Source organism: Pholis gunnellus (assembly GCF_910591455.1).
Source record: "Pholis gunnellus genome assembly, chromosome: 5".
Classification (NCBI taxonomy): Eukaryota; Metazoa; Chordata; class Actinopteri; order Perciformes; family Pholidae; genus Pholis; species Pholis gunnellus.
This window is the reverse complement of record NC_136531.1, coordinates 27,759,611-27,785,554: the sequence shown is the minus strand read 5'-3', so window position 1 is coordinate 27,785,554 and position 25,944 is coordinate 27,759,611. Positions and strand designations below refer to the sequence as shown.

Sequence of the window (25,944 nt, the reverse complement as noted above, 5' to 3'; positions counted from 1 at the left end):
ACCATTGTGGGTTTTTCTTTCTTTAATGGAAGGGTACCAACAATTTAGTCCACGTGTGTACCACCTGGGTTGGCTGGAGCCCCTACTTCTTTTGAGCCCCTACTTCTACGTTATAAAGAAGTAGGTAAGCTGCAGCAACTAACCTTTAGTTAGTCAGGATCAGTGTGGTTGGGGCGCTGTTATGTCCCAGCAGGATGTGCATTCGTCGGGCTCCACCCACTTTACCCATTGAGTCCAGGAGAGGGGGGAACATAATGAATTACAATTTAGGTTACAATATTGTAATCCAAGATCTGTAAGTACAGGCGGAGCCCTAAACCAAGGTGGCCCTGCCACTCCTGCGCCGCTTGCTGAAGAGGGGTATGATAGCTTGGCAGTGGGGTGTGCTGCATTATATACTGTGGGCTCCACTCTAATATGGGTAGGTACGTCCTGATTGGCCAGCTATGTTTATGAAAATGTTCAGTGTGTGAATGCGTGCTCCTGATTGGAGGAGAGTTTTACCCATAGAGTCCAGTAGAGGGCTCTAACTATGCTTATAGAACTAGGGTAACAATATTGTAACCTTTGCTCTCTTTAAACTCTTTATACACCTTACTAGTACCCCCTAGAGGCCACGAAGCTCCGTACATTAACCTGATCTAAAGCAACAGTACCACTAAGAGTACTTTGGTCTCCTGAGCAGAACATGAAATGGTGACCAGTCAAACAATAGTAAAAAGCAGATACAACACAACATACTTGATGTATATCTTAGACAAGTATTTGTTGACGTGAAAAACCTTTGTATTGTCAAAAAACAGTGAATTGTACTTTTAACTTCTGTTCATACAAATTAAGTTAACATTAACTATCAATTTGTTTTCAGAAAACACAATTATATTGTTTTTTCAGGACAGTACTCATTCAAAATAGCATGAATTAATTGTTCTGCCTTTTTACTTGAAATTTGTATAGTATTGAATTTGCGCGAAATACTGTTTTACTGCATGTAATGAATACATTTGTTATTTCCACAATAGCATCCCCACTTAAAAAGCTTTATACAGTAAATATTAAGACATAATAGTATTAATAATATAGTAATACCTTTGGGCAATCAGTGTCCATTTCAATTAGCAATTTATAGACCAATAGACTAGGAAAACCTAAAGGCACACATACAGTGTTGGGAGACGTGGGAGGGGTGAGGGGGGAGGCAGGTTTATCGTCCTCGACGCTGTTGTCCTAATCCGTTCTTAGAGGATAGAGGCTTAGTGGGACCTCAGGTTAGGTTGACCACAACTATTGCCTCAGAGAGAAACATCCAAACAGCCAAGACCTTCTATTTATGTACAGTTTTTTTTATATACAGCTATTTATGTCACCTTCTCTGGCTCGGACAACTCTCTCTCGGTCAAATCTCCAGGATTAATTGAATTAGCTCGTCATTTCCACTGGGCTAATTTGGAGGACATTTTAGTAGCTGTCGTGGGCTAGAGAAAGCATCACAGACTCCTCAAGATGAAAGACCGACTGGCACAGCTGAAAGAGGTAGGCAGAATTTGTTTGTTTACTCATTGTCATATTTTCCCTGAGGAGCACTTGTTGCTAGCACAGGCCCTACTGTAACTGCTACAATCCTGTAATATGAATGTAACATTACTGTATGTGTGGAGGCACTGTTGGTCAGTCTGGAAAAGGCCAATGTTTCTAATGACAGTTAAAGAACAGCTTGCTACCATTCCACATTTAGCCATTTACCTTATGTCGTCAAACAATGGCATATTTCACCAAATATATCTTATGAATATAATCATTATTATATCACTATACTATGTTTTAAAGCAGATAGGTTTATAGTCATAAAGCATATGTCAACTATAATATTAAGTAAAACCTGGTTATATTATATAAGACTGAGTAGTTAAATAAGATTAATTCACTGTTTAGTTTCAGACGTGCAGGCAGTAGCGCGTGCGAGGTAAGCATTCATGTAACGTTAACCCGCACTTACCCTCACGTCACAGTGGCACGCATGTAGCGGCACATAAACTGAACCACCGTGAGTAGGGTCAGCCATCTTTCAAATCCTTGAACCCGAGAGTGCCCCAAATGGGGGACTAGAGGGGGGGCGAAGAGTGTACACATGTAGTACAAATCACTTTTGAGAACGAATGAAATGATATTTTAAAATGTTTCAAAAACGTACATGACGAAGAGATTCTGATCAAATGGACCATGTAACCTATTATAATCACTCAAAAACATATATATACATAAAGTACTTCAAGATACTACAAGTGCTACCACAATTTCACCTATTTCTCGCCAGGAGAAGGCGAGCAATGTTCACCGTTATCGATCCCAGCCACGACCTACGTCACTTTCACACACACACTTCATATCCAGGAGCACGAGCACAACAAACTGCATCAAACTATCGCCTCCAAATGATTCTACTTTAAACCATTATAACGTTACTATTGATCTGCCACAGATATCAACTCAGCCCATCATCATAAACATTGAAACGCTCCGTACCTTTTAGATGTTTCCTGGATGAAAATCGAAAAAAAAAAAAAAGATTAATCCGTGCCGCCATTTCACCATGTCTCTCTGTTCGTTCTGTGGAAAAAACTGAGTCTCTGATGAGCTTCTATGACGAATGAGTAATAATTTCAGTTTTGGCCAATGGGTTTGACCCATGGGGGCGGATCACAGTTTTCGATTATTTTATTGGCTTAAAATTCTGTAAACAACTCAAAGTTCAAAACTCAAAGAGTCTTCCGGATTCAAATCTGTGGGAATTGCGCAAATCGGCCAATCACAGGCTGTGTTAGGTTCAAATACATCACATAAAACTGAAATTCTGATGAAAATGAGCCATATTTTAAAAGTTTTCATATGGCCCAGACTCTCAAAATGATGCCAAACTTCTGTATTAGATAGATTGAACACTATTAGTGATAAAAGAAGTGAAATATAAAGTTAGATAGTATTTAAAAGTACAATAAAACAGCTATATCGGCTGCTTCCAAAATCTGAATTGACGTTGGCTGACCAAAGCTGACCTGTACACCGGCATTGATTTCTCAGGCATACTTCACTCTATCAAAGCCAATTTTTTTTAAAAAGGACTGCTGACATGTTGTGATATGATTTGGGAGAGTTTAGGCCTGGCTGTGCATCATTTAAAATCAATAAAAGTGCTTTTTAGGCACAAAAAAAAAAACGAACCTGAAAATGTTCAATTTGAGCTGTGTGTAACATTCGTTTCAGCATTTACCAGTAACATATACAATGATATGTACACATAATAACAAAGCTCACATTTATTTGTGTTATTTTGCCATTTAAATTATTCAAATAGACCTTGTAGTTAGCGAGATAAGTCCCTTTGCGTAAGGGTAGGACATTTTCGAGCACAGGGCTAAAAATAGGCCTAGGGATCATGTTGAATGACTGGGATCTTGGGGAAAACACAATTCAGATGCCCACGTTGTTATCATATCCCAGAGATATAATATGTAGCTTGGATCTAGAACAAGGATGGCCAAACTTTTTTTATTGTGGGCCATATACAGAAAAATATGGGGAATCACAGGCCTAAAAATTGTGAATGTGTAGTCTTCAACCAGTTATGCTGCAAGAAAATCAGTGTTTCTAGACCAGGAAACCCTTTGTGAATAAGAAAAATTAAAATATTTTTAAGAATAATTAAAACACTACTAAACAATTATCATTTGACATAACAACAATAGCAGTTCATTGGTGTTCCATATTACAAAAAGTATGTCCATATCTGCTTCTCTAAGGTAACAAAAACACAAAGATTCTTAAATTCTGGTCCCTGACAGAGATCATTTCAAAATATGCTCCAGCCATTTTTTTTATATTTCTTACAGCCCTTTTAAAAAGGAGCAGTGGGCCCCAGTGTGTCCCCAGGCTGAACAAGAATATTACTTTAGGACCCCATTTTAAAAAGAAGATGTTGTATTGATTGCTTTCTGTATTTGAAAGATACCGGAAGTACTTACTAAATGTTCTAGTTATTCTGAGCTACCTGTGTATATTTCATCTTCAAGTCCAGTATTCTTTCTTTAAATGTGCGTGTGTGTTTAACAGAAGAGTGATGCTGGAGGCGATGACATTGAGGTTCCTGTGGAGAACGAGGCTTTCATGGATGATTTCTTTAATCAGGTGTTCTATTTGGGTCTATTCCTCACATTTCCATAAGAAAATGTATTTCTTGCTTACTGATGAAAGTGTGTGTGTGTGTGTGTGTGTGTGTGTGTGTGTGTGTGTGTGTGTGTGTGTGTGTGTGTGTGTGTGTGTGTGTGTGTGTGTGTGTGTGTGTGCATGTGTATCAGGCTGAGGATATCCGCAGCAGTATTGACAAGATTGACGAGAGCGTTACAGAAATAAAAAAACTCTACTCCACCATCTTGTCAGCCCCCACATCTGAGCAGAGTAACAAACACACACACATTCAGCTTCAACTATATTACTTTCAGTTACTTGTTAATGTTTTATAATCTCCCTCTGCTCTCCCTCTCTTATTCAGAAACACAAGATGACGTTGAAGCCCTCACCAATGAGATCAAGAAGTCAGCCAACAATGCAAGAAACAAACTTAAGAGTCAGTATTTGTTCTTTACACGCCTACCTAAAGACATAGAGTATACTAATACTAATTATAATCCATAAGTATTTGTGTGTGTGTGTGTGTGTGTGTGTGTGTGTGTGTGTGTGTGTGTGTGTGTGTGTGTGTGTGTGTGTGTGTGTGTGTGTGTGTGTGTGTGTGTTAGGTATTGAGCGCCAGCTTGAGTCAAACACAGATGAGAGGGCCTCCGCTGACCTCAGGATACGCAAATCACAGGTCAGACAATATTAGACAACAACATTAAATGAAGTTTACTTCACCTATATTCTGCAGTAAATAGAACTGGTGCTCAAAGTTAAAGGAGGTTTAGTTTACACATGAGTGTAAGGTGGAAGTTTCCAGCCCTCCTCCTGTCTTGTAGAAGACTGAGAGACACCAGCAGCAAGACCACAATACCAAGCATTCCTTTCGTTCTGTGTAATATCCATATGTATTAACCATTTGGACCAATAATTATATACTGTATCGATACAGTCTTAGAGATCAGTTCCTTTACAGTCACTATCCACTCTCCTTTTGTTGTTGCTTCTATGCCTAGCCATTCTTAGGAATTGCTTTTTTGCTAACCTACAACCTACAACAACTTTAAGAATGAACTTGCCCTGAGTGTTACATTCTGTTGGTATATTACCAAAATATATAGTGCCAAAACAATAATCAATCTCAAAACTCAAAACTTACTTTTTAAAGTCAATTAACAGGACTGCATTGTTGTTTCTCCTAGCATGCTATCCTGGCCAAGAAGTTTGTAGAGGTGATGACCAAATACAACGAGGCTCAGGTTGACTTTAGAGATAAGAGCAAAGGACGAATCGCCCGACAGCTGGAGATCAGTAAGTTACATTATTACATTACAATAAACAATGAAAAGGACACTTTGGTGTTGAGCAGAAATACTTTACTTTTGCACAGCCATGGGAAGTAGGGGTGTGGGGGTGCTGAAATCCACACCCTAAGTGGCTGAAGCATGCTATATTTCAATGTTTTGTTTTTATTTAATTTATTCTCATATTACACACCACCTCTTATGGTCAATGCTACCAGTGATAAATATATATTTTTGGCAGCCAAGTTATGGCAGCCAAAACTGAAAGATTCAGATGGAGTATAATGAAGCTGTAGATTTGATGCAAACTTATGTCTACTTTTAAAAAGTTATCATTTTTTAAAGGATTTATTTTATTTTGTCTTTTTTACTGATAATATTGACAATATAAACATTGTATATTTTAAATATTTTTATAATAATTTTTTTTATAATAATTTTATTTACTTTACTTTGCTATTTTTGTCTAATGGGAGATGAAGACAAAAATCTGACTTCATTTTCATTGAAATCAAAAAAGCTACAAAATTGCAATAATCATGGCATTATTTACAGTGATAGCCCATAAAGACAAATGTACTCATATATAGTCCTATAACCATATGCATAAATAGAAAGAAGCCTATTTAAAATAAAAGACCTTTTTTGAAACCCTATCGACCTCTTGCCCTCCATTTAAGTACCCGGGACAGCGCCACAGCTGCACACTAAAACCCTCTACACCACACAAACAAGTGGTTTCATAATGAATAATGAAGCGATTTGGATGATATAAATATATATATATATATAAATATATATATAAAACTCATGTTTTAGTGTCTTCTGTGGACACAAAAAACACGAGTTTCTGGCTGATATGGCAGAAATATGTTTCACCTCTGGGCATGTGGTGTGAACATCCATTTTGGAAAATTACTTCACAGGGTACCTTTAACTTCAGTCAGGTTAAATCCACGTGAAACATGCTGTTATTACAATCATTATTGTAATTATGTAATGTGATTATACACACGCATATTGGCTTTACTGTCTGTTATGTTGTTCATTCTGTACACATGACATCTATCACACTTCTGTCCATCCTGATAGAGGATCCTCCTCTGTTGCTCTCTCGAAGGCTTCTTCCTTTTTTTCTCCCTGATAAAGGTTTTTTGGGGGGAGTTGTTCCCGTTCTGATGTGAGGGTCCTGGGACAGAGGATGTCATATGTGTACAGATTGTAAAGCCCTCCGACACAATTTTGTGATTTGTGATTTTGAGCTGTACTAAATAAATTGAATTGAATTGAACTTAACATGCCATGCTTCAGTGTAAAATGCCAATACTTCTCACAAGTCAAAGCACTGGCAGCCTATTTTCTCAGTCAGTCTATCTTTACCGTCTGTATTAACCAGGCTTGTCAACTGTTAACAGGTATTTATCTAAAACACGTGTATAACTGTTCTTTGTTTTAATCACAGCGGGGAAAGCAACGACTGACGAGGAACTAGAAGAGATGCTGGAGGGAGGCAACTCAGCTGTCTTCACTGCTGGGGTGAGAATGACAGTGTGGATCTGCCTTTTTAAATACATGCATGGAAATAGCACAACCAGAGCTGAAACAATTAATTGACTAGAATAAGTAAGTTTAGTAGAGTGCAGATCTCTGCCACGTGTGTCTGCAAAGACCACAGCTGTAATGTCTGATTGAATTAATGCAAACCACAATTGTCTAACCCCCATCTAGACCACAAGTGTGTGTCTCTCTCTCTCTCTCTCTCTCTCTCTCTCTCTCTCTCTCTCTCTCTCTCAATTCAATTCAATTCAATTTGCTTTATTGGCATGAACATTTAGAAACGGTATTGCCAAAGCATCACAAAAATTAAACATACAATAATATTAATAAACAATGTTATTAATACACAATAACATTAATATACAATAACATTTATATAACATCTAGATTGATTATTCATTTTATATATACAGTATATATATATATATATAAATTGTGTGTGTGTGTGTGTGTGTGTGTGTGTGTGTGTGTGTGTGTGTGTGTGTGTGGTGTGTGTGTGGGTGTGTGTGTGTGTGTGTGTGTGTGTGTGGGTGTGTGTGTGTGGGTGTGTGTGTGGGGGTCACTCACTGTCCCTCAGGTTGTGGCATGTTAACACGTATTGGGCAGCAAGGTTTGCCCGATCTCCTTCTCCGAGGAGTATTTGTAATTTTGAGTTGTCACTAAATTTTTTAAAATCTGAAATTACAGAGTCAAATTTTTTTAAGTAAATGTTCCTAATTGTATTGAATGTTTCGCATTTTAGGAGGAAGTGCATCTCTGTCTCAGTCTCACCTGTCCCACAGTGACCACACATTCTGTTGTCTTTTGGTTGCCATGACTTCTTGTGTCTTCCTTTTTCGATTTCCAGTGTGTGGTCACTGAGCCTGTACTTGGTGAGGATCTGTCTCTGCTTTTTATCTCTGACAGTAGATTTCTTTCTAGGGCCAGATAACATTCTAATCTACTTTGGCTTTTAGTTTCTTCTTTCCAGTGTTCCAGATGGGTTTCTTTACATCGTGTTATAATGTGTTTTACTCTGATTGGTGTTTGGAGAGCAGTGTTGTTGTGATTTAATTTAAATAAAATTTAATTAAATTTGACATAGAAAAATTAAATCTCTCTCTCTCTCTCTCTCTCTCTCTCTCTCTCTCTCTCAACCACACACACACTTAGCATTGCCCCATTGAGACACCATCATATGCATCAGTGTTGATGGAAAATAGACCAGGAATACTATCGAACTGACTTCTCTGAGCAGGAACAATTCCTAATCCCTAATGGAAATAATATCTCAAACTGAAGCAGTTGTTAATCACTTGTGGCCCCTACTGGCCGGTTAACAGGAGTGAGGAGTCAGCAGTGAATGACGGTATATAACAGTCAATAAAATGTTTTTCAAACAGAGGGAATCACGCAAACACGAGAGGTCCTTGCACACACACACACACACACACACACACACACACACACACACACACACACACAGGACCGACACATATTCTTCTCCCAGGCTTATGCCAGGCGGAGACAAAACAAGATATTTGAATTATTTACTGTGCAAATCTTACTTCTATTGAGTCAGCCCCCTGTTGATCTTGACCAGATATTTCCATAGGTGTTTAAGTATGTGAGTGACTGTATCATTGCCATGAGAGTAATTTGTTCTCCGAGGATCTGCCTCTGATCTTGTATTTATCCTTTTAATGTATTTTCATTCTTCCGCTGACTTCATTTTCTCTGTGTTGGTTTCACCACACACCACTTCCCTCCACAGATCATGGACTCTAAGATCAACCAGCAGGCCCTGAATGAGATTGAGGCTCGTCACAAAGACATCATGAGGCTGGAAAGCAGCATCAAAGAGCTCCATGACATGTTTGTTGATATCGCCATGCTGGTTGAGAATCAGGTACACACACACACACACACACACACACATACACAACAACGGCTCATTATGGAGATTCAAATTTACAGTTTTGAAACTGCAAAGGTCTGAAAAATCTAATTCGAACAAAGATTTCAAGACAACTCTCTCCCTATAATAAAGCTTTTATTAACAGGGCTGCATTAACAGTAATCCGTCTTTTTAGGGCTATTGTTTTACACAAGTTTGTAACTATATGGGTTTCCAAATATGAGATAAAGAGTTTATCCACTACTACATACAATAGCGTAATACAAGTTGTGGTATTTGCAGTTTTCAGGAAAAATGTCGAGCTGAAAATAGCTTTCATTTTCCCAGTCACTATCATTAATCATGTAGAATACTGGTGCTGATATCAAATCCACTTGATAGGAACTTTAAGGCTTCAGGAAGTCTGGACTGAACACAGTTAAAAGTCAAATCAACGTCATGCGGCCTGTTCATTTGTTCCAGCTGTTTGATCAAATTCAGGTAAAGGTGACCACAAGTCCACCGACACAACACGACACATGCCCATATAAGTCAAAAGACAAAACAAAGGAGTTGGAGCACTTTCTTGCTGCTCAAATGCATATGGTAAATATGACAAACATTTGTTCTCTTCTCTGGCATTATTCCATCTTGACCTGCCCTCTTCCAGGGTGGCATGATTGACAGAATTGAGGGCAACATGGACCAGTCAGTGGGCTTTGTAGAGAGAGCAGTGGCCGACACCAAAAAGGCAGCCAAATTTCAGCAAGAGGCGCGCAGGGTAAGTTGAGACCGATTCATCAGTAACATTGATGTAATGACCTTTTTAAAGTTGTAACAGTCACGCAACTGATAGATTTTAATATATAACATGCATTTACTGAGTGATACACTGGCTCCGCTGGTTGCATGTCGATGTGTCCTTGACACTTAACCCCAAGATTCTTAACCCCAAAAATTGCTCCCGTAGCCGTGCATGTGTGCGATTGTCGATGATGGGTCTTTCTCAGTAAACCAACTTTGGTCAAGCATATTCATTTTGGATTTTATATTCTATACACAAAGTTGGAATGAAATAACCCGAATAGTTAATGTAACACTATCTTCCTCTCTGTCTCTATCCTTTACCCTCCTGTTCTCCAGAAACAAATGATGATCTTCTGCTGCTGTGTGATCTTGGCCTTGATACTGGGTTCGTTTATCTTCAGCTTCTTCAAATAGAACACCAGAATGAGGCCGGCCACCCACCAGCTGAGTCCACACAGTATAGGAGGATGAGGCAGAGCAGCATTGCTGTCAGATGGTCACAATATAGAGTCTGGGCTCAGTTTACTGTCATTTCAACGAATTCACAATAGAAATAGAGTCTGCAAATATTTACATTCAGTCTCAGTTATTTCTGGATCTGTTATGACAACTTTCTTAACCTTCTCATGGTGCCCCGTATTTAATTCATTAAATTAAAGATAATCTGAATGGAACTCTGGCCTAAGAAGAAACCTTAATAGGACTCAAGTGCATTTAGATTGAATTGATCTGTCCCATATGTTACAACCCGGCCCCAAGGCTGTAACAAAAGGGAGACAAGACGAGTGGAAAAAGTAATAAATATACATTTATTTAAGAACAAATAACTACCGACGTGTTTACCCTATATGAACCATTCATACATACTGTGCAGTGCAGCAACAATCTTCAGGTTAAACACCTGCAAGATAACTGGGTCCAATACCCAGACACCCAACAGGCTGTGGAATGCTCATTACAGAGTCCAGAATTATCCAGAAACATCCAGAACATTACCATCATCACAAAAACTGGAATACGAAACATGCAGTTAGCAGGAAACACCAGAAACTATTGTTTCCCTCAGTAAAGACCAGACCAGCAAACACTTGAAGCCTAAGAACAGCATCCAACTGAAACCTGAAACACAACAACGCTCCAATAACTCCTCCGAAGAATTCCTCTACAGAAGCCATAATCGAGGAAACAAACTTCAACTGCCCGAACACAAAACCCAAACTGATCCATACAGAATTTAACTAACACACTAACATTACTGCAGCTCCGTCCCTCTGACTGCCTAACCAGAGACTAAGTAAGCTCCCCCCTAGTCTTCAGGTGCTACTTGTGGTGGGTACTTTTGCACTAAAACCCACAGGCCCAATAAAGCAACCAGGAACTGGCCACCCACCTGCTGTCTCGGACGTACCCCAGAGACAACTGCTCTAACCACTTTCCTCACCACACTATCAAACCCCCCCCCAACAAACTCCAAAGGGAATCCGCTGTTCAACCTAACAGGGACAGACCAGCAGCAATTTACACAGTGTATACAGGATCACCCAAACTCTGTTCCACAGAAATCACCAGCATAACACGCTCAGTGACACAAAACACACTCCTCAGGAACACTGATCACTACAGCTGCTCACAATAACCAAACACAGGAAAACAGACGACTCACCAAACTCGTCCATGTCTCCCATCTCTCACCAAACGAGGTGCACCTGGCTACTAGGCTACTACTGATCCTGAAACAGTCTCTGCTCATCAAGCCAATTACAACCAGCAGATCCAACTTCCCTTCACAAATCTAAACTTGGTCAATTAGCTGCATGGTCAGCTGCAGAACTCATTGAGAGCCACATGATGTTAGCTGGGTAGAGACACCTTTCAATAGCTGCATGGCATTACATTCAATACACGACTACCACAAAATGACCTCAGCCATAGTTGAACCACAAATTTGAATATTAATGTCTTGATAAATGTGAGATGTATTGTAAAGCAATGCCTAATACACTGCATATCAGTGTATCTCCCTTACACACTGTAGAAAGAAAATGTTCCATTCATAATGATACAAGTCCCATTTTGGGAAATATGTTGGTTTTTTAAAAATATTTGGCTATGAGAAGTGACTATAGTTACTGTTGCAGTATTAATATGAATTTATATGCTATTATGTGTAGGATTTATCAGGAAATTATGTTGTATATGTGTAGCACTTTTCAGGACTGTTGAGTTTAGATCAGCTGGAAAAGTAGAAAAGATGACCAGATGGCGGCACTAGATCAAAGGTCAAGGGGTCACAAAAATATTTACGATTCATGTCAATCTTGAGGCTATCCTGTCCTAGCAGGGTATCTCATTTGTATTTATTTACATCTTTGTCCACTTTTTACGTATGAGAAAAATAGGTTTCTCCATCTGATTCTCCCTTTCACTGTGAGGGAAAGATTACGACGCCGTCAAACCTATAAGAGTTTCTTCAAGTGAGCTATAAGTTTTATTGCCCCATAAATTACTTTCTCAGATTATTCAAACACTCATCAAGACACTAAATAGTTGTCAGGATCTGCCTTCTTAATACATCGAAACAGTGAAAAACTAACAAGATAGCAATGTTGTCATTTCCTCAAGAAACAACCAAAATCATTTGTTGATGAGTAAGGAATGAATAGCAGTGGCTGTTAACATTTGAATGAAGTGAAAGTGGACAGACCTCAGACAGATATCCCTGTAACATGACTGCATGACCACCTCACTGCCCAACAGCATGGTGCATATGCAGTCGGTATCAAGTATTGAGGCTGTTGTTATTCTTTTGGACATTTCTGTTATTTGTTTGGAAACCATACTACTGTGCTTATGATATCGATTGCATCTAATGATACCCGCAGCTGCTATGACTCCACACTGGGCTTTTATTCAAATAATTTTCAATTCAATGAAGGACGATTGTCACTTTCCTTAAAGAATTCATATATTGGAGTTTTGATGTTGAACTGATTCAAAGATGATTGATGGTTGACGCTCTATGATCTGAAAATAGGAGGAATTTCGGAAGGAGTTGGATTAGAAATGTGAATAAATACAGCCCTGCTTTATTTGATTACACTGACACTGCCTTGGAGCTGTTTTACTACTTCAAATCTTTATTTATATACTGTATGTATTTCAAATACTGCTTTCATTTTAACTTTAAATTGTGTGTATGTATGTTTCCCCCTCTTTTTCAAAGGCCCATAGTTGTTCTTGTTCCATGCCCTGGTTTTACTCTGGTTGGTTTTGGCCATTTGCATCTTTTCTTTTTGCTTTAGATCCACATATGCAGTCGGATACACTGCACTCTTGTAATGTACGCATACTCTTTATCCATGAATTTGATCTTTTTGCGATTTGAGACTAGATTTGGTCACTGGCTCATGCAGAGATCAGCAACAGAAAATGTCACTTTCGTTGAGATATTGTGAGGAAATATTTTTTGGAGCGAGACAAGCAGTGGTGTTTTCTTGTACTTGTCTAAGTGTCAAGCTACAACAGGAGCACCTGCCAACATATTCCTGTGGATGTCACACTGTATGTACCTATTTCTTCACTGGCTCATGCTGCCATCAAGTGCCCTTGTAAGCTCTCTCTGACATCCAAAATTTACAAAGAAGACTTTGATACTAGAGACGTTCATTCATTTGTCCGTCAAAATGAAACGGATAAAATGTATGTCCCAACAATAAGATAACATGACATTTGGGTAACTTCAACTTTCCACTTATAACCTGGGTTGTTTATTTGACCTGTAAATATGTTTTCTGACTTGAATTCAGGGTCACCAGTTGTGGATGTCCACATGACAGCAGGGGGACACCACTTCCATAGCCAGGTTCAAAGAAGGCTAAATGTATTTCTCACAAAAGTAACCTTGATAGTTAAATCGGATACTACTTAAAAGTAATATGCCATTGTCTCAAATGTGGATACAAGGGGACAAGTAGGAGATTAGGAAAGACTAATAGTTAACCGTCAGAATGGCTGACACATCAGCCATTCTGTTCACCTTTATTATTATTAGCTCGTGTGACACTTGTAACGTTACGTGATTTTGTGCGTGCTTCCTTTCCTGCTTGCATTATTTTAGCCCCGTCAGTTTGTAGCAATTTATGAGATCATTGTTCTATTGTTTTTTGTAGTTTTGTCCACTGTTGACTAATAATAAAATAAAATTGTTATTTATTTTGCGTATAACTGATTATTTACATTGTGTTACAATCGTATTGCGCATTTGGCATGTTCCCCTCGCTCGCCGTACCAAAGCTGGACGCGTTTGAGAGACAAGTCACTGCCACCAATCACAAAAGCGATGCAACATTTTTTAGCCAATCGTTGATGGCGCTTGTAAAGTACACTTCCATTTATGGACCTGCAAGCACTTCCTCTTTGAGGTGAACGCTACAAAACGTGTCTCTCCGATGCGAGCCTTTGGGAGCTAAAACACCGGACACAGACGACGTCGCACATCTCAGATTACTGAAGGCGTTTGTAAATTGACGGACCTGTGTGGATATGGGGGTAAGCATTGTCAAACGCATTATTTTTTAAGGCGATTCTCGTCATTTATGAGTGATGACTAGTTATATCTGATAATGGGGTGGTGGTCAGTGCGTTTGTATCATCGCGTGATTGGCTTCTTCTCTTGACGGATTGTGGGTTTGTCCAGTCAGTAATGTTATTATGATATATTAACCAATGAAATATGAGGCCGTTTTCGAATTGGGCTGTTATTGGCTGCTTGCCAGCTACTTTGTCTATTGGTTATACTTGTCCAATCAAAGTTTACAAATAATTTGCGTGAGTGACACTGCTGTAGTCCAATGAATGCCTCGCCGGGATTGCTGTGATTGGCCCAATGTACTGTTGTGGTCGGGATATAGGGATGTTTTGTGATGGGATGGAAAATGGCGGCTGTTCAGAAACCGCATTAACTTTATACCATACTAGGAATAACGACAGCAACCATGTAATTCATTAAACTGTGGGCATTGTAAATATCTGCATCCTGCTGTTTAATACGACTTCAGCTCATGTTGAGTTTTCTATCGATACAAGCAGGACGCGTTCCTAAAGGTAACGTTAGCTGGACACGACTTGGAATGGTAAAGGCAATAAACAAAGCTCGAGTATTTAGACAGTTTTACTTTTATGATAATGGTAATTTTATAAAAAAAAGTTCACTTCCATTCAGTGTAGTGCAGTAATTGGCCTTTTTAGATGAGTCGGGCACCAGGTTAAGCTTTAATAAAGCTTCCCATCAAACCTGTGTGAACTCACGGAACGATGAGCGTTAGTGAGTTTAAGAGCTTTTCAAAGACTACAAATAACGTCGCTTATTGTCATCTCAATTAGCCAGTCAGAAGACTGAGACTCAACTCTTTTGTTATAACTTAAGCAGAGTTAGCTAACAAGTAAAGCTACTATTGTAAACAAGCGTTGTGGCTGCTTGTTTACTGTCTGCTGGAATACAGTCATGTGTAAATCAAGGCGCTACGTAGTACTATGCGTCGTTAAATACCGTTAACCTACCTGCGTTTGGTGGCAGAGGTCGGTTTTCCAGTGATAATGGATGATTCCAAGCCAAGGTACAGCAAAAGGCTGGTAAGTTTAAAATATATTTAGTTACATTGGTCCTTATTTTCTCCCTAATGAACACAGCTTTCATTTGTTAATTTACCATGTAATGTCACATACAAGAAATGGGTGCTGTGTTTGCTTTCATGTTTTCTATAGATTGGTATATAGTAGTTAGATATGGCAGCTATACAAACAATGATAGGTCTGGTATAAAACAAATCACATTTCCCACAAAGTTCAGACCCTCAGAGTCTTTGGTTTTATTGTTAAGTTGGGATTTTTATTTACATGCTTTCTGTGTCTACCCAGAAGGAAATGGCTTTAAAAAATAGCTCCCATTGTGTTCATCATGTTTGTGTGAACATGTTTGTTGGCCGATAAATGACTAGAAATCGAAGTACTGAAATGCTAAATATATGTTTTGTTTGTCCAGTAGTTTGTTGAGTTGTAACACGTTTATTTTTCAACTGAAAAATTGTTGGTTGAAATTCCAAAACAAAAATATTTAAAGGAACAGATTTTAACATAATGAATATTAATATTGCAACTATTTGCTATGTAAAGATAAAGTGGAGTAATGTCTGCCTGAGCAGAGCATGAAGTCGCTCTCAGACTGTGTGTTGTTACCCGATCTTCTCTGTGCATTGTTGATGTAACTGGGCAGCCGTACGTGCTTTCAATGCATTTTCGTGCATGTGAGCGTGCCCCACTGGTTAGCTCCAAGCTGCAACTTCCTGTCTGAAAAATGTATTCTTATTAGTACAATGTACTTTTGCTCTGGTTTATGCTCTTAGAAGCTTGTATAAAAAAAGAGATGCACTTATGACTTGTGATGAATAGTAGTTCTCTTGAATACCTAAAATACCTGGTGCCTTAAACTTGCATTTTCTCTCTATGAAGCCATCAGGGGGCGACTCCTCTCGTTGCTAATAGAAGTCTGGTTGTATAGAAGTCTATGAGAAAATGACTCTACTTCTCTCTTTGATTTATTACCTCAGTAAACATGAGTTTATGGTCTCAATCTCTAGTTACAAGTCTTCTTCAATACAGCATGATGTTCATTTAGTAAGTTATGGTCCATTTAGAGTCAAATAGACCATAAAGCAGAGTATGCTTTAGGGAGAAATATTATTTGACTTGTACTCTGACTTTTTAGTTTGGCCCTTGTCCAATCAGCTAACCAGTTGGCAGGTGATGTGTGTGTATACCAGTGTAATGGCTTCACACTGATTGGATGACAGATGAAGAAATGGCCTGAGATGCTCCATTCAGTATAATTTAGTTGCATGACATCTTAAAAAATTCAGTGATATTGTTTTTCTGTAACTTGTTATGTAATAAAACTGGTAATTGATTGCTTGCTGTGTTTTGTAATGACACATACTAAACAGCTGAGGTTTAGCTGGAAAAGGTATTTAACATTCTGGAAAACTCTTTCAGGTTTCTCCTTTTATATCCAGGTATTATCTCTTCACCAGCTTACCTGATCTGTTTGTTGGCAGTTTTTAACAGCTGTAGGTAATGATATCCATTAGTGGGAGAAACCATTTAAGCTTTGAGTGGTACCAGGGATACCAGGTGAACAATGACATCATCAGGAGAGAAGATATCTGCAGGTTAAAGCATTTAGCTTCCTCACAAATGTATTACATTAGTTACACTAGTTTAGTCTAGTTATGTAATGTTTAAATCTGAAGTCTTGCTTCTTGGCCCCTGTAGACAAGGCATGTCAAATATATTCATTCCCTAAACCACTTTTGGTGTTTGGCATTATTTAAACTTGATCATTTGACATTTGATTTGATGAGACCTGGTATCTCAATGCATCATGGCAGTTGAAATGAATCCAAGCTGGCTCAGACGTTCACAGGGGGTTATATGCCACCAGTGCACTGTATTAACCCAACATGGTTGAATGTAGACACCAGTGAAGAGGTTGCAGAGATTATGGAGTACAGGCGGGTGGGGGGCTCAGCCTGGGATTATCCTTGTGTCACCTGTCATGACCTGGGACCACCGAAACCAGTATTTTCACTTTAATAAATAGAACCACTGTTTGAAAGCAATGTTAAGAAATGTGGTTAGTCTGGTTGAAGAGGAGCACCTTTTTCAGGTAAAATCAGTCACTACTTGTACCCGATGGGTGCTTCCATCCATCTGTGTGTCCTGGTTTGGTCTCCACTGAGACTATTTTCAGCTGTGGATTTTCTCAACTTTGTCGTAGTTGTCGGAGTTCCTGCTTTTCAGTGCTTATGGGGTTTCCCATTTCACCGCATATTGTTAATTAATATTCAGTGACTATTAAGAAATAATTGCTGTCTTAATGTTTTAAGCAACTCTTAGTAGAGTTTTAATCTCATTTTGCGGACTGTAGTTTGTCATCAAATCTGTTGTTTAGGTAATAGAAACAGGTTTCATTTGATGGTTCCAGTATTGGTTCGGTTGTCTCTTCCTTCGACCAATTGTCCTTTCTCTGTCACCTGTGCCTAATTATTATTATTTTTATTTTACCCATCCTCCCTTCCTTCCATCCCCCTAGCGGGCCGGTACCCGGCGTCGTTACCATGACGACGGCATCTCAGATGAGGAGATTGATGGAAGGAGACTGTTTGACCTGGAGGAGAAAGTCCACAGTCAGAGGTTCAGCTCTAACCGGATCCTGCGCATGGAGGGAAGAGGTAGGCGAGCACAGTTCTCTCTCTTTCGCTTTGTCTTTATTTTTTTTGTTGAAGTGTTCTTGGTAATGAAACAGAAATTGTTCCCCTTAACTCAGAACATTCCCCTGGGATCTTTCAATGTCCTCTAAAACATCTCTCTCAATTCATTGTCTATGGAGCAGTTCCAGACTTTTTGCTTGATGACATCACACATTTTAGTTTACTCTAGTTTTTTGGATTTTCATGATTTAATGTTTTTTTAATCGTCTTAAGGTGCGTTCACACCAAACGCGATGAACGCGGCGCGATTACATACAAAGTCTATGTACAGACGCGATGGACGCGATGGCGCGATAGCGCGGCGCGTTTCACGCTTCAAAACGCCGAAATGCCGAAACGCCCCAAACGCAGAAGTTGAAATATTTGAACTTCTGCGAAAAAATCGCGTGACGCTCCAGCGCGATAGCCAATCAGCGTTGAGTTGCTCTCCCCGTCATCAGTGAAGTCCTGCCGTTGCTAAATCAGAAAATAAATGCTGTAGCCGCCATGTTCACCCAGAGCTCTACGATCCCTCATATCAGTACAGACCGGACCAAACTATGTGTAGACATGAGTGTGTGTGTGTGTAAACCATATGGTACAAACAATGAATAGACGCTGCCGTATTTACGTCTATATGACGTTATTGTGAGTGTTGATGGAGCTGCTATAATGTTAGCATAGCCTAGCACCGATCGATCCAAGCTTCATTGATAAAACAAGTACAAATCGGCATCATTACGTAGTTATTTCGGAGTCCCTTTTTGTCGGTTTATTGGCGTTAAATCACAGCCAAGTCAGTTTATAGTGTGTTCATACAGCTGTAGTAAACAGCCGACGTGTGGCTCGCTAGACACAGTGAGCTCGATGAAATCCACGGAGCTCCTCCGGACTATGTTATGAACCAGACATGACGGCGTTTAGTTCCCCGTGATATCTGGGACTTCCACAACACGTACTGAGCATAAATAGAGGCTATTTTTCTACGGTTGATGGTGGACAGTTGAACAGCTTTCAGGCCGATAAGCCACGCCCCCTTTTTGGCGCGTCCAGCGCGATGGACGCGATGAACGCGATTCGCGCCGCGTTCATCGCGTTTGGTGTGAACGCACCTTTAGACCATAGGAATAACAAATACATTTTGAAAATGGCCGTAGTTCTCCTTCTATATTTCAGTCTGGTTTGACACTATTCACTGGTGGTAACAGCAAATGCGGTTTAATACCACATGTCCCAGAATACTGGGGGAAGCAAAACAAACTATTTTTGTTTTAATGAAGAAGTCGGGCAAAGATTGTTAGCGACCGTGATCCGATTTTGTGCTGGAAAAGTCTGGGTCTGCAAACAGCGAAAGTTAAAATATGTTGGTTACGCTGAGAAGTTGGGAGTGTGCAGCCTGTCGCCTGTAATTGCGCCTGACTATAGGCCCGACTCAGACCGAGCACGTTTTGCAGGTGGAAAACGTGAGGCTCATCCAACTGCCTTTTCTGTTGCTTGGACAGTTAGCTTAACACAAAGTGTGAGCTTTTTGCACTCAAAAAATGCATTTATAGGCTAGTTTAAATTTATGAAAACAAGTCACTTGAAATCCCAAGTGCAGCATTAATTTGCCCCCAGACCTGCTGTTTTTTGTTCAGATCACAGTAACTATAGTTGGTTAAGTCACATACAGTAGTGCTGGGTATCCAGCAGCAGGAGCAGCAGCATCCGGGCCTGTTCTGTTTACTCCCTGCCATATTGATCCGCTACAAACTCAACGCTGTCATAGAAGAAAGATTGCAGTAGTGCTGGGCGGTATACCGGTTTTAATTTCCCGTATGATATAAATATTTCACACACCGTCATACCGGTGCATAGCCAAAACATCTGTCTGTCTTCAACAGGCAGCAAAATATATTGTTCGAAGAGCTCTACGGTCGGAGTTACTTCACTAGAGTGTATTGAGAGGGACCCCTAATGGTTATAACTTCATAATACAACAATTAATAACCCACAACTAACTCTCTTTAACAGGGCAAAACACCACGGCACAACAGTTTGTGACACATAAACAATTTGTGACACTAATGATTGTACATTTATAAAATTACAGCCCACCAATCACGGCGCACGTTAATGCTGACGTACTTGTAGCAGGCTACCTAGGATGCTCTGACACGTCAAAGAATACGCCCAACATGTCAAACTAAAGATGTGATTGGTTGAAGACTATGACAATCAACAATATCGTCCCCATTCACTTAAACTGCAAAGTCTACCTAGAGGGCCTGGGGCCTCTCTTGAAATCTGATTGGATAAAAGCTCTACTTAAAACAAGCTGCACTGGAAGCAGAGCAACTGAGGAGCACAGTAGCTGTGCAATGAGAAAATAAGCTAATGGGGAAATATAATTATAATACATGTAGTGAATTTATGAAAAATTATAAAATAGCTATAACTTTGATTCTGTTTAGGCCAGCAGAGAAGGCTTAGCTGGCCCTGACGGCCCACCACCGCGTTTGAGAAATATATTTTTGAATACTTAAATACTTAGTATTTTAGGTCAGTTTATAGTGTTGATACAACTATCTTAAAATATTTTGTTTTGAAAAGGAAGCCATGTTCAGGTTGTTGGCATATCTATTTATTTTTAAGTTCTGTTTTTACTAAGTTGCAGTTTGCACAATACAAATAGTTTACATTCTGCAACTGTTTCATGCATTTCCTTCATATATTGTAAACCAATTTTTGTTGAGCGGTCAGTGTCAAGCTCACTGACAAACGCGTTGCATTTCCTGTGACTACTTCATAATAACAGTCATCATATGGTTTGCCAGTTATCTGCTTTAAATGTGACGCTGCAGCAGTCGGAAATGTTCAGTTTGCATTAGCAGTAACTCGATACAGCATTTCTTCCCGGCACTGTTGCCACAGATATCCAATTCGGAATACTGCAAAAATATAAATATCGCAATGCTTTAATCAGTGGGCCAGAGGCTCAATCACCATTGTGGTGCCTCCTGAGGTGAGCCCCCCCCCCCCCCCCCCCGCTGACAACCAGCAACTATGATGCTGATGTGTATATATATATATATATTTAGCATTTTTAAAGTAGGTAGATCATTTTGACTTCATCATTTTAAAAGTAGCTCGCAAACCGAAAAAGTGTGGGCACCCCTGGTCCAAATCAATGTAACACAATGACAAGCTCACAAGAGCAGTCGCATATATTCGTATGACAACAAAGCAACAAATCAATCCAGCAGACCTGCAGACGATCCACGCATTCCACCACACGAGCACGAGCCATTCAAATATTATTCATAAAAACGCCACGATAGACAAGTGAACAGTAGAGGTAAACAAACGAAGTTCACTTACCAAATGCTGTCTATCCTCCTTTCTTTGTTGACAAAGAGTTTAATCCCAGTACATCAGTTCCAGTAAGAAGTCCTTCTCGAGTCATCGATGCCAGTCGAGCCTCCACAGTTATATTTCGCCGATGGTAGTCGGTCTTCCGCCGCCAGTGGTTGTCTTCGGCCGTGGACCGGTCAAGGGCGGGCTGCGGTTGTGGAGCTGAATTCCCTGCGAACGTGGTCGTTGAGTTGTAGATCCACTCGAGTCTCTCCTAAAGTACCGACGCTCAGTTAAAATGAAACACATTCACAGCCATAACATGTGCAATGCTTCTCCTACGCTGCATACAAATCCTTTTCCTGTCTGGGTCAGGGCTGCTAGCTGTGGGGTCGTTTCTTACTGTCCAGTTTGTTCAGAAATGTCCTTCTTGAGAAAAGCGTTCCCAGTAACTCCGCCACTAAATCCGTTTCTCCTCCTTCCACCATTTCATATTAAAAAAACAAAGCTAGGTAAAATGTCTTTCAAATATTTCCACTTGAACTCTGTCTGCTACAACCAAAGCTCTGCTGCTAGCAAACATTATGTTTCGCGGGCACATAGTCATGTGCCCGCCCACTGACCAATCACAGCACACTCTGCACCTTGCGGGAGAGAGGCATCGAGCTGCAGTAATGCTGACGTAACTAGGCCTGCAAACCGCTCTGGTGCGGCCATGAATCTCAAACTAAAGATCTGATTGGTTGAATCAACAATATCGTCCCCATTCAACTTAAACTGCACATGGAGGCACTGGGTGACTCTGCAGGCTGGGGCCTCTCTTCTTACTAGAGACACAGAGGTGAAATCTGATTGGATAAAAGCTCTACTTAAAACAAGCTGCACTGGAAGCAGAGCAACTGAGGAGCACAGTAGCTGTGCAATGGGAAAAATATTTTTATAAATTATAATACATATAAGAAAAAATTAAATGTATTTAAGAAAACATATTAAATTATAAAATAGCTATAACTTTGTGATTCTGTTTAGGCCAGCAGAGAAGGCTTTGCAGGCCCTGACGGCCCGCCACTGGTATAAACAGATATTTATTTAAATGACAATCTTAAATCTACTTTAAGACTGTTTGACGTCACTGTATCTTGCCTTCTGAAGGCTGACAAACGGGTCACCGTAACAGTTATATCATGTCAGGTGGTCTGTCGCAACCACCACTGTCAGCCAGGAATCAGGAATCTTGAAAAAGGAAACGACCAGCAGTGAATGATAGAAAAATCGTTGTATTTTGACAAATTGTATTTCCTAGACTTAACATGTGAGTTCATCCAGAGAGGTGGCCTGAGGGACCCAATTATCTTTGAGAAGCCTGATGGACTGGGAATCAAGTAGGTACCCACTTTCTTTTTCTCTTGCTTCTTTTATTCTCCCCATCTACATCTACTTTAGTCTTTTGTTAACATATGTTGAGTAACCTCATGTTGTTCTGTAGGATGCCTGATCCTGACTTCAGTGTCAATGACGTCAAGATGTTTGTTGGTAAGATTTTTTTCATCCTTAATCAATTAATTGATGCAGCTACAAGTATTCCTGGCAACATTTCATTGAATATTAACATCCATGTGAGCAGTGTTGGGAACGAAAAGGAGCGTGTTTGAGTTATTCGCAAATGTGAAAAACTAAATTATTGCCATCAATAGAATTATTAATGTCAGTAAGATTAATAATAACGTGACCAATAACTGAAATATAAAGTCTCATAATTAGTATTCACTCACAATGTCAATAGTCAAAGTACTATTTCACATTCAGAGTGAACAGTGAAGGTGTTGAGTACGAGCACTTCATCACTATACATGCACAAAGTAATCACAGACAGCTGCTCTTTAAAGTATAACAGAGTTTATTAAATTATAATAATATTGATCGTGTGTGTGTGTGTGTGTGTGTGTGTGTGTGTGTGTGTGTGTGTGTGTGTGTGTGTGTGTGTGTGTGTGTGTGTGTGTGTGTGTGTGTGTGTGTGTGTGTGTGTGTGTGTGTGTGTGTGTGTGTGTGTGTGTGTGCGCGCGCGCTACGCCACGTGGGACTACACATTGAAGATAGATCGAACTATCAAAATGGAGGGGTCTCGCAAGACCACAAAATGGCGAGAGCCAATAGAGATTATCTATTATCTGGGCGACTGTGGCGAAGTGGAGCAGGGTCATCCTTCGATCAGAAGGTCGGCGGTTTGATCCCCGGCTCAGGCTCCACTAGTCGCATGTCGATGTGACCTTCAGCAAGACACTTAACCCAAAAATTGCAAAGTTAACTTTGTCTAGCCGCGGTTCTGATCTTTGAACCGATAAAATAATAAAGTAACAGTATGAAATACACAATATAAAGGGACTCGGGACAATCCAGTGACTTAAGCAAAACACAAACAAGGTAATGACACACAATGACCTAACTAAGCCCAGACAACAAGCAGAGCGTTTTCCTCGGAATTAAAGGGTATTCTACTTCCTTATAACCGGCACAAAGTCGATGTTAACGGGGAGAGACCGTTATTCGTTCTCTGCCTCAGGATACAAAAATAGTCTTTATTCGTCCCGCAAATTTAAGACTGACCTAGGTTCTTTTAAAAGCAAATATTGTTTTCCGTGCCTCCTCCGACGTGAGTCAGACGGGTACGGTGGTGCATTCAGGTGTGCTCTGGTATTTGTTCAACTCTGCCATCAGTGTGTGAATGGGTAAATGATGAGAAGTAGTGTGAAAGCACTTTGAGTGGTCAGAAAGACTAGAGAAGCGCTATACAAGTGCAGTCCATTTTACCATTTTTTGTAGCCTCCTCTTGGTTGCATGCTTACGACCGGCACCTGGTTGCTACGTCCCAAACACGGCAAGATCTAGGCAGAGGGCAGGGTCTCTGCAGATGCATAAGGACATGGTGATTATTGAGAGGGAATATTTTGCATGAGTCTGCTGTACGTCGTTTTTTTTTTTTTTTAGGGAAATCCTACTTATTCTGCCTTTTGTCCTGTATTCAGCTGCTGTTTTGACCATATTTCTTTTGTCATGCTGTGACTAACCATTGCCAAAAAACCCTGCCCAGGCAGCAGACGTATGATAGATGTGATGGATGTGAGCACTCAGAAGGGGACAGAGATGTCCATGGCCCAGTGGACACGTTACTACGAGACGCCTCCGTCTCAGAGAGAGAAGCTCTATAATGTCATCAGCCTGGAGTTCAGCCACACTAAGCTGGAAAACCTGGTCCAGAGACCTGCCACGGTACGTACACACACTTAACGAAAGGCTCATGTTTGTGTGTATTATACAAATCCCATGTAAACAAAAGCATTTCAGCAGCTACAGTGAAACTCTCAAAATAGTAGTATGTTGTCTGTTTCCTCAGAGTTGCAGTAAATTAATCTCATCTATGGTGTCCGTCTTGTATTTGTGTCTGTAGGTAGATCTAATAGACTGGGTGGACAACATGTGGCCTCGTCACCTGAAAGAGAGACAGAGAGACTCAACCAACTCCATCACTGACATGCAATACCCCAAAGTTCAGAAGTAAGTCCCCCATGTTCACACATGTCTTTAAGAGAGCAAAAATTACTTTTTATTTTGATGAAGTCAGTTAGATAAATTGAATTAACGTGTGAATATAAACATTGCCGATGTTTGCGTGTCTCTGCAGATACTGTCTGATGAGTGTCGAGGGCTGCTACACAGACTTTCACATTGACTTTGGAGGGACCTCTGTGTGGTACCACATACTCCGAGGAGGCAAGGTGGGGCCAGAGGGGGTTCAGCCAATGGCCTCATAGTTTCTAATTCAGGGTCATTAAAAGGGTGCATTTTTAACTAAAAACATCAATGATCTTCTTATGTGTTGTCGAACTAATTATGTTGAATACATTGTAAAGTCCCCAATAGGACTTATATCATTTCTGTTTTACTCTATAAACGACTAGAAAGTGACCACACATGTTTACATGTGGTGTGGTTTGAATTGCAATGGTGTGTTTTCAGGTGTTCTGGCTGATCCCCCCCACCCCTCAGAACCTGGAGCTGTATGAGAACTGGGTGCTGTCGGGGAAACAGGGAGACATTTTCCTTGGAGACAGAGCATCTGACTGCCAGAGGATTGAGCTGAAGCAGGGCTGCACCTTCATCATACCTTCAGGTATACTTTTAATTCTCTCACATGCACACACACTCACTATATTGTTTAGCGATGTGACAAAAATAGAATATTATTGTGTGTTATATTAGGGAGGTGCTGCTGTTTACAGGAATGACATTAAAACAACCACTATTCCCATTCCTGCCGCTCATTCTTTTGAACATTGTCGTAGAATATTTCTATGTTCATCGGGAGAAGAGAGTGTTATTCGCAAATCAAAATAATACAAGTCTTCAAATCATTCAAAGTTGTCTTGTTCCATTTATTCTCTTGCAAGAGGGAAAATACTCAACACAGCCCCTCACTCAGTGTGCTGGAAGCATTGTTCAACATCAGTTCAAATCCTCACATACTATATACACTACAACAGAAACAGTCTCCGCCTTTAGATAGGTCAAAGGTGTCTTACGCTGGTTGATCTGATCTCCC

The 25,944-nt window shown here is 40.1% G+C and overlaps 2 protein-coding genes across 4 annotated transcripts in view; both read left to right on the top strand.

The window, feature by feature from the left end:
* Nucleotides 1–1,503: 1,503 nt before the first annotated feature.
* Nucleotides 1,504–10,125, top strand: stx3a (syntaxin 3a; the record flags this gene model as incomplete). The annotated part of the gene is made up of 10 exons (XM_079158802.1): nucleotides 1,504–1,533; nucleotides 4,108–4,182; nucleotides 4,353–4,452; nucleotides 4,547–4,621; nucleotides 4,791–4,861; nucleotides 5,370–5,478; nucleotides 6,934–7,007; nucleotides 8,782–8,916; nucleotides 9,575–9,685; nucleotides 10,048–10,125. The coding sequence occupies 10 exons, from the start codon at nucleotides 1,504–1,506 to the stop codon at nucleotides 10,123–10,125; spliced, it is 858 nt and encodes a 285-aa protein (XP_079014928.1).
* Nucleotides 10,126–14,128: 4,003 nt separating this feature from the next.
* The window catches only part of kdm2aa (lysine (K)-specific demethylase 2Aa), a 33,641-nt gene continuing 21,825 nt past the window's right edge, over nucleotides 14,129–25,944 (top strand). The window contains exons 1-9 of one of the 3 annotated variants that reach the window (XM_079159833.1): nucleotides 14,658–14,814; nucleotides 15,287–15,342; nucleotides 17,858–17,996; nucleotides 22,651–22,729; nucleotides 22,834–22,880; nucleotides 24,436–24,614; nucleotides 24,793–24,899; nucleotides 25,027–25,120; nucleotides 25,362–25,515. In XM_079159833.1, the coding sequence (XP_079015959.1) occupies nucleotides 14,772–14,814; nucleotides 15,287–15,342; nucleotides 17,858–17,996; nucleotides 22,651–22,729; nucleotides 22,834–22,880; nucleotides 24,436–24,614; nucleotides 24,793–24,899; nucleotides 25,027–25,120; nucleotides 25,362–25,515 (898 nt within the window). In that variant the 5' untranslated portion in view covers nucleotides 14,658–14,771. Of the gene's footprint in view, nucleotides 14,260–14,657; nucleotides 14,815–15,286; nucleotides 15,343–17,857; nucleotides 17,997–22,650; nucleotides 22,734–22,833; nucleotides 22,881–24,435; nucleotides 24,615–24,792; nucleotides 24,900–25,026; nucleotides 25,121–25,361; nucleotides 25,516–25,944 lie in introns of those variants that run through there. The other 2 variants (XM_079159835.1, XM_079159834.1) reach the window with 2 other exon arrangements.